At 32.7% G+C, this 12116-nt stretch overlaps 1 protein-coding gene across 1 annotated transcript; it reads right to left on the bottom strand.

The window, feature by feature from the left end:
• LOC18590050 (vacuolar protein sorting-associated protein 26A) lies at nucleotides 1021-6606 on the bottom strand. Its single transcript, XM_018128474.1, has 12 exons — nucleotides 6439-6606; nucleotides 6205-6255; nucleotides 6021-6095; nucleotides 5402-5476; nucleotides 5200-5272; nucleotides 4820-4864; nucleotides 4487-4598; nucleotides 4057-4123; nucleotides 3174-3218; nucleotides 2671-2726; nucleotides 2382-2557; nucleotides 1021-1671 (listed from the first exon to the last, which is right to left on the bottom strand). The coding sequence occupies exons 2-12, from the start codon at nucleotides 6205-6207 to the stop codon at nucleotides 1496-1498; spliced, it is 903 nt and encodes a 300-aa protein (XP_017983963.1). The 5' UTR covers nucleotides 6208-6255; nucleotides 6439-6606; the 3' UTR covers nucleotides 1021-1495.

Genomic DNA, 12116 nt, shown 5'->3' with positions numbered 1-12116 from the left:
AAAGAGTCTTAGTATCATTACTAGTGAGAGAACACGACATAATATTATTGAAGTGACCGGAAAAGGGATTTTCATTCACTATGTGAATACTTCCTTTATTTTTGGGAAGAGTATAAGCAACTTTGTCAAACTTTTTTGGAAATTACATTAGAGAAAAAAAATGTTCCCCAATCTGTTTCTATGCCTTCTGCAAATCAATGAGAGGTTTCTACTTTTGAAAGTTTGGTAGGAGTCAATATCAATGTCATAGTGGACGCTGACCATGTGACAACAACAAAGATTATGATTGCAATAACTCTGGCTTCCTTTCTTTGAAGGAGAAATCCAAGGACCCCATATGAGTTCCAAGTCTGCATGGGCATATTCGCAGAATATACTAGGGAGTTTCGTGGAAATGTTCCTTTCATAATCTACCAGTCAAAGACTTTTGACAAAAGTTTGTAAGATACATTCTTATTCATATAACTTTCACAATGATTCCAGTACCAACTTTATAACTCTTGTTATCTGGTCCAATTTGGGCAGCTTTCCATGTTGTCAATATCGTTATTGGTAGATTCTTCACGTTTTTTAGCTCCTAAAATTATGGGGATAAAAAAAAAAGGTTCAGACCACTTAAAATCGTAAATGATCAGATTCTATGCGGCAGGTTTTATTATGGACATGAATTTCCACCGAGCATGGAAAGTTCCTGGGGGGGAACATGTTATAGAATGAAAGGAAAAGTAAAGATTGGTGCCCACTTTCCAACTCAAGATGATTGGTTACAACAGCTCAGGATTATTAGTTCAGTTTCTTATTAGTGGACTTTGTCGAGAAAAAGTGCTTGTTAATTGTAGTAATTTATTAAAGGTTTAATTGGTTTGGTTTTTTGACAACGATGAAACGCTTTCACTACCTAAATCGAATAGGTAAAAGGTGATTGACATCCGTGCGGAGGGGAGGGGAGGGGAGGGGGTAACTGTGAATGGACTGGCCAACCACGGAAAAGACTGATGCATGAAAACACACTACACATGGTGACATAAAACAGAGTACAAGCAATTTTTATTTATCATAAATAAAGATTAAAGAGCTGACAAAAGAAGAAAAACTCCACGCAAGCCAACTTTCTGAACAACTCAACAAGCCTACAGCCAACGATGGAACCCAGATTTTCATTTTTTTTTCTTTCATTGAATGGAAAATACATGATGGACAAACAAGACTGAGATGCAAGTATGATGCCGTCGCAAAACAAAAGCCGCCCAAGACTTCCTTAACAAGATGAACGAACAGGATTTGTCATGGCTTGTCGTTCCATGGGTGCTTGATGAATAAACGAACTCCAAAGATCAAGTCATTAATGTGCAGAATACAGAGGAACAAGGCCCAGGTTTAGCATACAATCTTCTATCAGAGAGCCAGAAAGGGTTCCAATATATGTGCCATGAAGTATTCTGCTCTTCTTTCCCACATTCAAATGTCTGAACCCATTGGATTTGAAAGAAAATTATCAAGTTTCGAGAAGCCGGTACACAGTGATTTCTTGCTGTTTGAAGTATCGTCGATCTTCTTCGTCCACTAGCACAAGATTCAAATAGTACTTCACGCTGAATTTGTTATTGATGTTACGATATGTTGGTGTCAGTTCATATGGACTCAAGAAAAGTCTGATTGGAATTGATTCTCCTGCAAAAACATTGGGAGTAGCTCCAGTTAGACAATTTCCTCAATCTGGGCAGATGACCCTTGGTGATATACATGACTCCACAGAAATATCTGATCTAAGCTTATTAATACATCACAATGTTATCACAGTTTAGATATATACCCATTAAGTATCTCAGATTATTAAAAAAAGCAAGATTTTGAGGACGAACGTGCATAAATACAACAATCAACTTCTTTTTTTGATTGGCAACCCACCCACGGAGGGTCGGGAAACAATCAACTTCTTCATTTTCATTTAGAACTCAGAATTTGCCATAACTTTTTTTCTCTTTTTTTCTCTTCTCAAATCAATATCAGAATATTTATTTCTGTTTAGCATTTTCATGATAGTTTTGCAGCATCAGACATCAGTAAATCTGTTAATATCATTTCTTGAAACCTAAGTCTAAAATGATATTAATATTGCAAAGAAAGCAGCAGTCTGCCTATCCACTATAGTGTGCAGTGGTCAGCCAGCTCCATGTCACCATTGCAAGCAGATTGTTTTAGAAAGTAAACAATTCAGCAAATTCATCAATATAGAACGTCATCAAGGCAAATACCAATAGTAGGAGGCATTTTTTAAAAGCATGGTTCTATAAGTGTCCTCTTCCTAGGACTCTCACTTTGTAACATTTAAAAATATAAAGGTCCAAATCATATGATGTGAAATAGAGAATTTTGAGTACCTCTGACAGGAGCACCATCCATCAACTCAAATTTTGCGAGGGTCTCTGTCTCAACATATGTATTAGGCCCTGATCCAGTTGATTCTCGGCGCCTGATCTCAAGCTCCATATTTTTTAGCTTAATTCTAACAAGAAGAAAATATATTTTGCCGATAATGACATCCTTCAAATGATACCTGAATATTTTGCAATCCAATATAAACATATCAGTATCCTTCCAACTTAGTTTACAATAAGCTGCATGAGTCTATACAAACTCTTGTTGAGGAATGCACTTTCACTGACGTACTTGCTTTTACTGTATTCAAATTCAATGTGCAGACAATCCTCAATCCCCACTTCCATCTAGATGAAGCATCAACACAAACAGATCAAGTCAATATGAAAATTCCAAAACCATCAAATCACCAAGGAAACAATTAAAAATACAGTTTCACAGTCATTCCAATAACTTCCACAGAAATTAACATTCGGAATATCAGGCACTAGTATAGGAGATTTTAAAGCTCCGTGTAATTTGTAAAGGGACTAAGGGAGCATGTCTCTATGAAGAATTATGATAAATGTAGCCCAAATTTAGGCTATGGCACGTCTTCATATGGTCAACAAAGAGAATAGATAAAGTAATTGTATTGGAGCAGCAGGAAAAGTTAAATTTTGACACACAAGTATAGATAAGTTTCAGAGGAAAAAATTCTTCTAATATAGATCTCATCCACTACCTGAAACAAATAAGCATCAGGAAAAAAAAGGAAAGTGAGCACAATATTTGTAATAGGAATCTTTCCTCACCTTAATACTGTTATTGATTGATGGAGGTGGAGTATAGTTGCGAACCTGATGCAGAAAATTTAAAAAGAAAAACATGAAAAATAAATTTCAATCTTCTAAGCTATCATCTTAATCGAGGTAATCTAACTAATTGAACAAGTAAGCTTCTACAAGATAGGAAAATATAAAATTGGATGCAAAATAAAGGAAAATCCTTTTTACCCTAATATGGTGGAGTATTAAGAGGATGAAATAGTCAAAGAGAATCAACAATTATCTGAGTATGCTCACAGATTTTATATAATAAAAGAGATCAAATTTTATAAATACTAACATCAAATTTTATAAATATTAACATCTCCTAGTGAACACCATATCAGTAAAGAGTGCTAAATGGCTAATCAGCTTTGTCCTTCTCACAATATCATCTAGAAAGAATAGCTTCCTAATTCTCTCAATTTTCAACAACTCTTCCAGACCTCATACGTTTCTTTTACGTAATACACTCCTTCGTTTGGAACAGCTTTAGCAGAATTTTTCAAATGAAAAATAAACATTATCGCATTTGAATAAATACTGTAACTGTAAAACTGTAACTATAGCTCATGCATAACAGTCTATCAAAGAGACACAATAGATTACCTTCTTTCCTCCAAAGATAAAGAAAGCTAAACATAGAAAGTGCATTTTATTAACTTCTAGGGCAGTTGAATTGAAAAACTGACATGAGTAACATAACATCACCCTCACATAATTTAACAAGTCAAATCATACACTAATATACAAAAGTTAAAAGGAGACTGATAAACGACAACAATTATGACAATAATGTATTAGCAATCCAAATGACAATTTAACTAGAATAGCATAATAAATCTATTAGTGCTTATATAAAATACATTACCACAAAATCTTGGTACTCCACAATGTTGCTGACATAGTTTCTACTGATTGTCACTTTCAGTATATACCTACAAATTTGCAAGAAAGTTTAGATAGATTAGTTTTGTGTTAATATCCTATTCTAATAGATTCGTGGTCGCTATATCATCACACGTGTTCTGTAAGTAAATGGCGAGAATCTCTAATCTCAATAACAAACATGAACAATAAATTGAATTCCACAAATAAAATGAGACACTAGTGAAAGCAGGAGTAACCATTTAGAAAGCTACGATAAGCAGACATAAGCTTATGTCCTTCATACTCCAACATCACAGGGATAACTCAAATAAGACAGTAACATTCAAAAGATTGTTCAAGAAAAGGATAATTTCTACATGCATTAAAAATTTATCAGAAAAACCAATGAAGAAATGAAATGAATAGCCTACCTAAGCCTAACATTGACTCCGTTGTACGACTCATATGGCATCTCCACTGTAGAAAATTCAAATGGATATGTTTTTCGATCATATAATTCACCAGGAACATCAAGTTCACGTACTGCAACCAAAGATTGAAAATTGGAGTAAACTTAGAAGCAGCATAGCATTACTAATCAATTTGAGGAGAAACGGATATATAATGGCTCAACAGACATGGAAAAGCGGTGGAGTGGGGAAAGGATCAATTGGAAAATAAATAGTAAAACTTGTAAGAATGCTAAAACTGCTGGTTAAATCAAAGACTTTTAAGTTTTTTCTCTCATGATCAAATACACTCACCAAGAGAGGTAAAATCATAGAAGTTGCCTCTATCAAAATACAATTCTGCAAAGAAGAAAGAAAAATGTCATGGTCCAGGTATAGGGGCATCATACGACATACAGAAATCCTCCTCCAATATAACATATTACTGACAAACTCTGGCAACCAAGTATCACTACGGAAGACAATCTAACTTTAAAGTCAGAACAGACTCAACTATAAGAAAGAGTAAAACAACATAATGGTAAGCATGATTATGAGTTGACTCAGGCTAAATATGTGTAACTTTTAAAGATTAAAAAAGCAATACATTAAAGTAATAGCTGCTATATAGATATGCTGAGCTAATAGTCAAATGACAGACCTAAAACAAAAGACATGAAGCAAATGAAGCACACCTATCTGACCAAGGAGCTCAATTTTAACACCATTATGTTCAACCTTCTTCCCCTGTATTGGTTCTATAACTACCTGTAATATCAGTAATAAAAAATCAAATCATTCATACAATTTTGACTGCAAATAATCACAAAAATGGTTTACATAAAATAAGTAGATAAACTCAATTATAAGTTCCAAAATGGCTACACAAAACAATACCTCCCCTACAATGTTTTCTTGGCTCTGGAAGAGAGCAACCATAACTGTTTTCCCATTTTCCTTCTTTAGTGGAACCTACAAAAGGACATTAACGTAAGAAGAGTATATTGGAAGACAAAATGCCAAACAAACAGCCTGAAATAAAAGTAAAGCATCTCATCTAAAACTCAAGATTATAACCCTTGACCAAAGTTGACTACATTAGAAAAGAGAAAAATGGGAGGGAGGAGAGTTAAATGAGTTCAAAGCAACAAAATTACATACTATATATGTAAAATTTTGCATACAAAACAAAAAGTGAAACAAATTTGTAATGGACAATTACTTAAACCACAACTTTCTCTGATAGCTGCTTGGAAATTACATAGAATACGTTTCGTTGTGCTTTTTGCTCCCTTATAAAATTGCTTAAAGGTAATTCAAATAGCAGAAAACTCATATCTGATTAAAATGAACAATGGCTAAAACACAACATCAATTCTAACATAACTGTTATATATAAAAGTAAATCATGCATTTTATTTTGTATATACATGCACTTTTTTGCTTTTTACCTAAATTTTTTTATCCCTTTGTGATTGGAGTGGGAAAAAAGAAAGTATTTAGAAGCAAGATATACCTGCTTACGGCTTCTTCCATCTGCAAATGAAATGAAAATATTACATGGCGGCTTGAAAGCTCCTACTAGGTAATTCTGCACATGATTAAAGAAAAAAATCATCATAAGTTGCTCATATATAAATATTCTTTGATTAAGTAAAACCTAAAAAAGAAAAAAGAAGCAATTTCCTGATAAATAATACCATGATGCTTTAGTGGAATCCTGAATCAAGAGTTTGCCAAGCATGAAGAGCCTAAAACCAGTAACATGATTCATTGAAATTTTAAATCAATAAAGCTAATGCTAGAAAGTAGTCGGAAAATGGGCTAAAATAAGCTTCAAATCAAATTCAAACGTTCACCATTTTCTTACTTTTGATGGGAAAGCGTAGGCAACTGAATCAGATCGAAGAAACAACAGGGAAAAGAAAAATTACCTGAATTAGGGTTCTAAGAGGAACGGTTGACTGTTGAGCTTAGAGCAGATCAGGCGTAAGAAATTTTAAATTATTATTATTAGCACTACAAGGTTTTTTTTTTTTTTTTGTTGAGTTCTTTCGTTTCGCCTCTGCTACCAGTCTTCGCTACGGGTCTTCAATGATTTTTACCGTTAATGAAAATACATATTACTACAAAAAGGTAAATAAATTTGTCTTTGTCCGTTATTTAAAAGTTAACTCCGTTAACTATTTTTCCATTTTTATTACAATTTGTCACATGGCTTCTTTTTTTTTTTTCTTATTTGTCCTCTTCTTCTCCGTTGAGTTCCAATTCCAGTCACTCTTTGCAGCAAATCTCTCACAAGTCATCGTACAATCATGGCTATAGTCATCATCTTTTTCTCTTCTTCCTTCTTTCTATCTTTCCTCCCCCGTTATGTCGCAGTTTCCCTATTTAGAACCATTTTATCCTCACCTTTGAGCATCAAATTTTTATCCTAAATTCCCTACTTAAGTTTCATGGTCAATCTTTGGCTATGCTTCAACAACATTCCGACACCAATCATGGATCATATATCCCTATGTTTCTTTTTTACTTTATTGCCTAAACTTCAGCTCTCACTTTCTCTCTCTAGAATTCATTTTCTCTCATAAACCACAAGGTAGCAAAATAAGCTAGTTAAGTATCACTTTATTAAATTTTAGGACTCCAATTTATTCCGTTTCAAATTATAGAATTTGTTTATGTAATTTATCCAAAAAAAAGAGCTTTTAATTGTAAAAAAAATAATAAAATTACTTGTACATAGTCTCACCAAGAATTGTTTTTGGTAAAATCCCACCTTGAATAAATTTTATTAAATTATACATTCTCATCTTAGATCCACTTTTATGTACAGTTTAAGATAGTTTTTTCTTAATAATATTATAATATAAAATTATTTTATAAATTGTCAATAATAAAATTTTTTAATGTGGAGATTTTGTGGCACTACTAATATATATTGATGACATTGTCATTGGAAGCTTATCAATATAGGCTACCAATGGTTTAAAGGCTTATTTGAGCACTCAATTTAAGCTAAAGGATCTTGGAAAATTAAAATACTTCATAAGACTTGAAGTTGCAAGATCACCACCAGGCACTTTGATATGCCATAGAAAGTATACACTGGATCTTCTTGAAGAACATGGTTTTCTGAGTACAAAACCAGTGTCAATTCCTATTGACTATAATTATTAACTGAGCAAGGTAGAATCTGAAGACAGATTTTACAACATATGGACAACTTATAGGTAAATTGTTGTATTTGACACTCACAAGCCTTGATATTGCCTATGCAATTCAGGTTTTGTCACAGTTCATAGATAGACTAGGACATGTGCATTTGATGGTAGCACATAGGGTGTTGAAATATTTTAAAGCTGCAGTAGCACAAGGAATTAAATTCAAAGTTAGACATCACAGTTTACTCAGACAGTGATTGGACAGGGTGTCCTAATTCAAGAAGGATTGTAACAGGTTTTAGTTTCTTTGTTGGAGGTTTTTCAATGAGCTAGAAATTCAAAAAGCATATTATAGTGGCACGTTCAACAAAGGCAAAATACCGTTCAATGGCATCAGCTTGCTGTAAGGTTTTTTTTTTTTTTTTTAAAAGGTTACAACAATTTATTTATTCTTGCAGAGGCCACTACAACCTATCATTTGTAAGTAGTTCCATTACAATCCACCCGAAAGCCTCAAGCTTGCTACAAATATATTTTTTGCATAAATTATAACCGTAGAAATTACATATGAATACATTGGCATGACTCTGCTGCCACATGGAACAACTCAAGTTGAAAGGTTGGACCTAGTTAGAATAACTATATACAGCTCACATGGCAACAACATAAACATACTGTGAACTCTCTTTCCCTCTTCTCCCAACATTAATTTCTCCATGCTGCTGCACTGTGTCACCGCAAATTTGATTTAAAAGATGGAAAGAGCAATGGAAAACTTTTTTTATCCCTTTGTCTATATTTTAGAGGCCCACGCCGTGGCTATCAAAAGAGGCAAATCCGATCGATGTTTATCCATCCAGGCAGATAAATCTAGTGTAGTAATAAAAATTTATCGACGCTGTTGGCACATTTGGCAAATGGTGGCTGACTTGACATTTGCAAAGGTGCAATATTCAGAGGACCAATGGCCTGAATCATCATTATTTCTGCTAGAGCGGTTGGATCTAGCGGTTGAACCTTTGGCCTTCTCATTTCTTCCTCTATTACTACCATCTCTTGTAAATACTTGATTTTGGTCGATACCTATTATCTGAAGAATTATTTTATAGCATAATATTATGATACCTATTATCTGAAGAATTATTTTATAGCATAATATTATACAGAGAATAATAAGAATAACCATCACAAGTGAAGCACTACTTCACGTAGAATAATTAAAAAAAAAATTACTACTTCACATGGAACAACTAGAATAAGTAGAACATTACTCCATGTGAAATAACTAATATAAGTAGAATAACTATTTCGCACAGAATAACCACTTTACACAGATAACAGTGAAAATAATCTAGAATAAGTGGCATGATTCATGGGTTACTTTCATTTTTGGATGTTTTGAAGAGTTTGGCTTGGTGACTCGAATGTGGAGGTAATTAAAAGGTTTTCCTCTTAACTTTTTTTTGAAATACAAATGTTTTTCCTTTTTACCTATTTCTCTTGTAATTGTTCACGTACACCTTCTTCTCTTAACTTGTTCTAATATATTTTTTCATGTATACATCTTCTTTATTACTCGAGAACAAGTGTTATTACACTCAATTACTTCAACAATTATGTATTAAGTTTCCAACTATTATTCATTATATGCAATAAAATCTTTGTTTTAATATCTACATAATAAATTACAGTAACAGTTACTCACATTAAAACTCTTTATAATAATGCCATTCATTATACACATTAAAGCTTATTCTTGAGTAATCGTCACTACTGGCATTATATATAGAACTTTCACAATTCATTTGAGGAGACTTTCACTTTTTGAAACTATCTTACTCTTGCTTAGAGTTGCTCTTTCTAACCCTTTTATACATTGTCTACCTATTCTCTTCTTGTTCTTTTTCACCTGTCACGACACTTAATACTTTAGGAGCTACTCCAATCTTCTTCTTCACCGTCTCCGATAATCTCTTACTTGTTTGCAACCCATCCTGTTTCTACCACAAGAACCTTTACACCTCCCAAGCTCTTTGAGCTCTTCACCCTACTACAGGCACCATGGGAGTCCATATCCTATAGACCATTTTCTAGAGCTCGAACTAAATTCTCAAGTCATTTCGTGTCACACTTGTCAATCCAGCAGTGAAGGTTATATGGTTAAAATCCTTGTGCTATGATAATTAGTTTGCCATCCATATCTATAAAAATCCTACCTTTCATGAATGCATTAAACACATTGAAATGAACAGCTATTTCGTTCGTGAAGAGGTACAAGGAGTGATTGAATATAAATAGTCTTGCAACATTAGGATTAGTTTTCTTTTAATGCAACATTAGTCTTGTATATAAATAGCTGTAATAAGCTGTTAACAAAAATAGAAGAATTCAGTTTCATTTCCTCCTTTCCTCGTTTCTTTCCATAAAGTATATTCAAGTTAGTTAGCTTTACTTTTTCTCTTTTGTATTCTTGTATCACACCGTAGTATAAAGGGGTTTTTGTATTCTGTTAGTTTGGTATGAAATGTACAAAGAATTTCTCTCCAGTGTTTGCATTGTTTACTTGATTAGCATTTAAACTCTAAAAAAAAATTATACAAATTATAAATACCCATTTTTTATAAATAAAAGAATTAATGATGTATAATTGTTTTTTTAAGTTGAAGGATTTGAAGAAATCTAGAAAATGATGAAGAACTTGAAAAATGAAGGAGAAAATAGAGCAATCAAGAAAGAAAAGAGAAAAGATTTTGTAAGTCCAAAACAACACTCATTTAACACGTTTTATTTAGTCTCCAATATTCGATATATACATGGTTAAGGATACAGAAAATTATCAAAGTAACAGACAAGGCCATCTGGCATTTCTATCTTCTAAGTGCAAAAGGAATGGTGAAATATTCCTTGGCACACCGACACAAGCTAACCGTATGAAACAATATGTAGCTTTAAAGGAAAGTAAATGCTGAAAACAATCCTAACATTTGGGAAAAAAAGTAAATACAAACAGTACACGTAAAAATGTACCTAAGCATTTGACTTATTGATTAGAGCATTATCTCTCTCTATAAAGAGAAATGTTCGAATTCTCTTTCCTTCAATTATAAAAAAAAAAAACAATAAACATAAAAATAAAATAAAGCATGCTATAAAGATAGAAAAAGAACTGAAACGAGATGAAAACAAGAATAAAATGGTAGCAAAGTAGTCTTCTTCCTTCAATTCAAACTTCATTCCACGAATTCCCTTAAACCTCCATAAACCTTGTTAATGAGATGAAAAACAATGCTTCAACAATAATGCACATCTATCTTGATTAACAAACAAAATGAATCTTGACTTATGACTTTTTTACACGATTTCAGTTTAGTATTTTTATATATTGTGTCTTTGAACGAAAATTAATCTTTGATTTCTCATTCTTCATATCCTTGTGAATCTTAATATGCTTAAAGCATTCATATGAGTAAAAGGATATATATTGTTGATTAAGTTTTTTATTCTAAATGTTACTGTTTGACATTATTTTACTTTAGTATTTATATAATTCTGTCTTCGCATAATTTCAAATTAATCTTTGGTTTCTCATTCTTCATATCATTGTGAATCTTTACCTTAGCAAGAACAGTTAGTTAGTATGCTTAAAGCATTCATATGGATTATTATTTTACAACTTTTTCGCATGATTTTAATTTAGTATATATATATATATATATATATTATGTTTTCGCAGGATTTCAAATTAATCTTTGGTTTCTCATTATTCATCTTTAATCCTTGTAAATCTTTACGTTAGCAAGAATGATTAGTTAGTATGCTTAAAGCATTCATATGGAGTAAAAGGATATATACTTGGTTAAATTTTTTATGTTAAGCACTTTTAAAGTGTTATTATGGATTGAGCTATCAAAGAAAGATTTCAACCAGACCACTTCTTGACATTCCTAAAGTGGTTTTATCCTCTAGAAATTTGACGAACTCTTCTTAAAACCCACATTGTTAATCCGTATAGTTTTACGGTCATCATATTTGGAAGACCTTTCACTTTCGAATGGTTCAAACCATTTGCCACACCTTACACCTCATCCCCACCTCCTCTCCATGAAAACCTTTTCACTAGAGAGTAACCATACAAAGAGTTGCTTAGCATTCTTTACTGTATGAATGGCAAAAACCTTCCTGAAGAAAGATACCCATTTCTCCAAGAAAATCCCTGACAACACTACCCATTGGAATACATCCAAAAACTAAAACTTCAGCTTCAGATTTACATTGATAATCACTTCTAGTGGTGGAATTCTAATGATTGGGGATATGAACCTTTACATCTCAAACATGTAAACCTTCCCCTAATGCTCCCCTCTGAAGCAAGATATTTTCCTTACAACGTTTACTGGACAAAGGATCAAGATTTTGGGTTCGACCCAACTAAATTCTTCAATATAGAT

This window comes from Theobroma cacao, chromosome 9 (assembly GCF_000208745.1).
Source record: "Theobroma cacao cultivar B97-61/B2 chromosome 9, Criollo_cocoa_genome_V2, whole genome shotgun sequence".
Lineage (NCBI taxonomy): Eukaryota > Viridiplantae > Streptophyta > Magnoliopsida > Malvales > Malvaceae > Theobroma > Theobroma cacao.
This window is presented reverse-complemented; position numbering and strand designations above follow the sequence as displayed.

What these genes read in the sequence shown, in the direction of transcription:
- LOC18590050 (XM_018128474.1), bottom strand. An exon ending in CTATGATTTTACCTCTCTTG is followed by an intron (nt 4,599 to 4,819) that starts GTGAGTGTATTT and finishes CTTTGGTTGCAG; the next exon opens with TACGTGAACTTGATGTTCCT. An exon ending in GGAGTCAATGTTAGGCTTAG is followed by an intron (nt 4,124 to 4,486) that starts GTAGGCTATTCA and finishes GCAAATTTGTAG; the next exon opens with GTATATACTGAAAGTGACAA.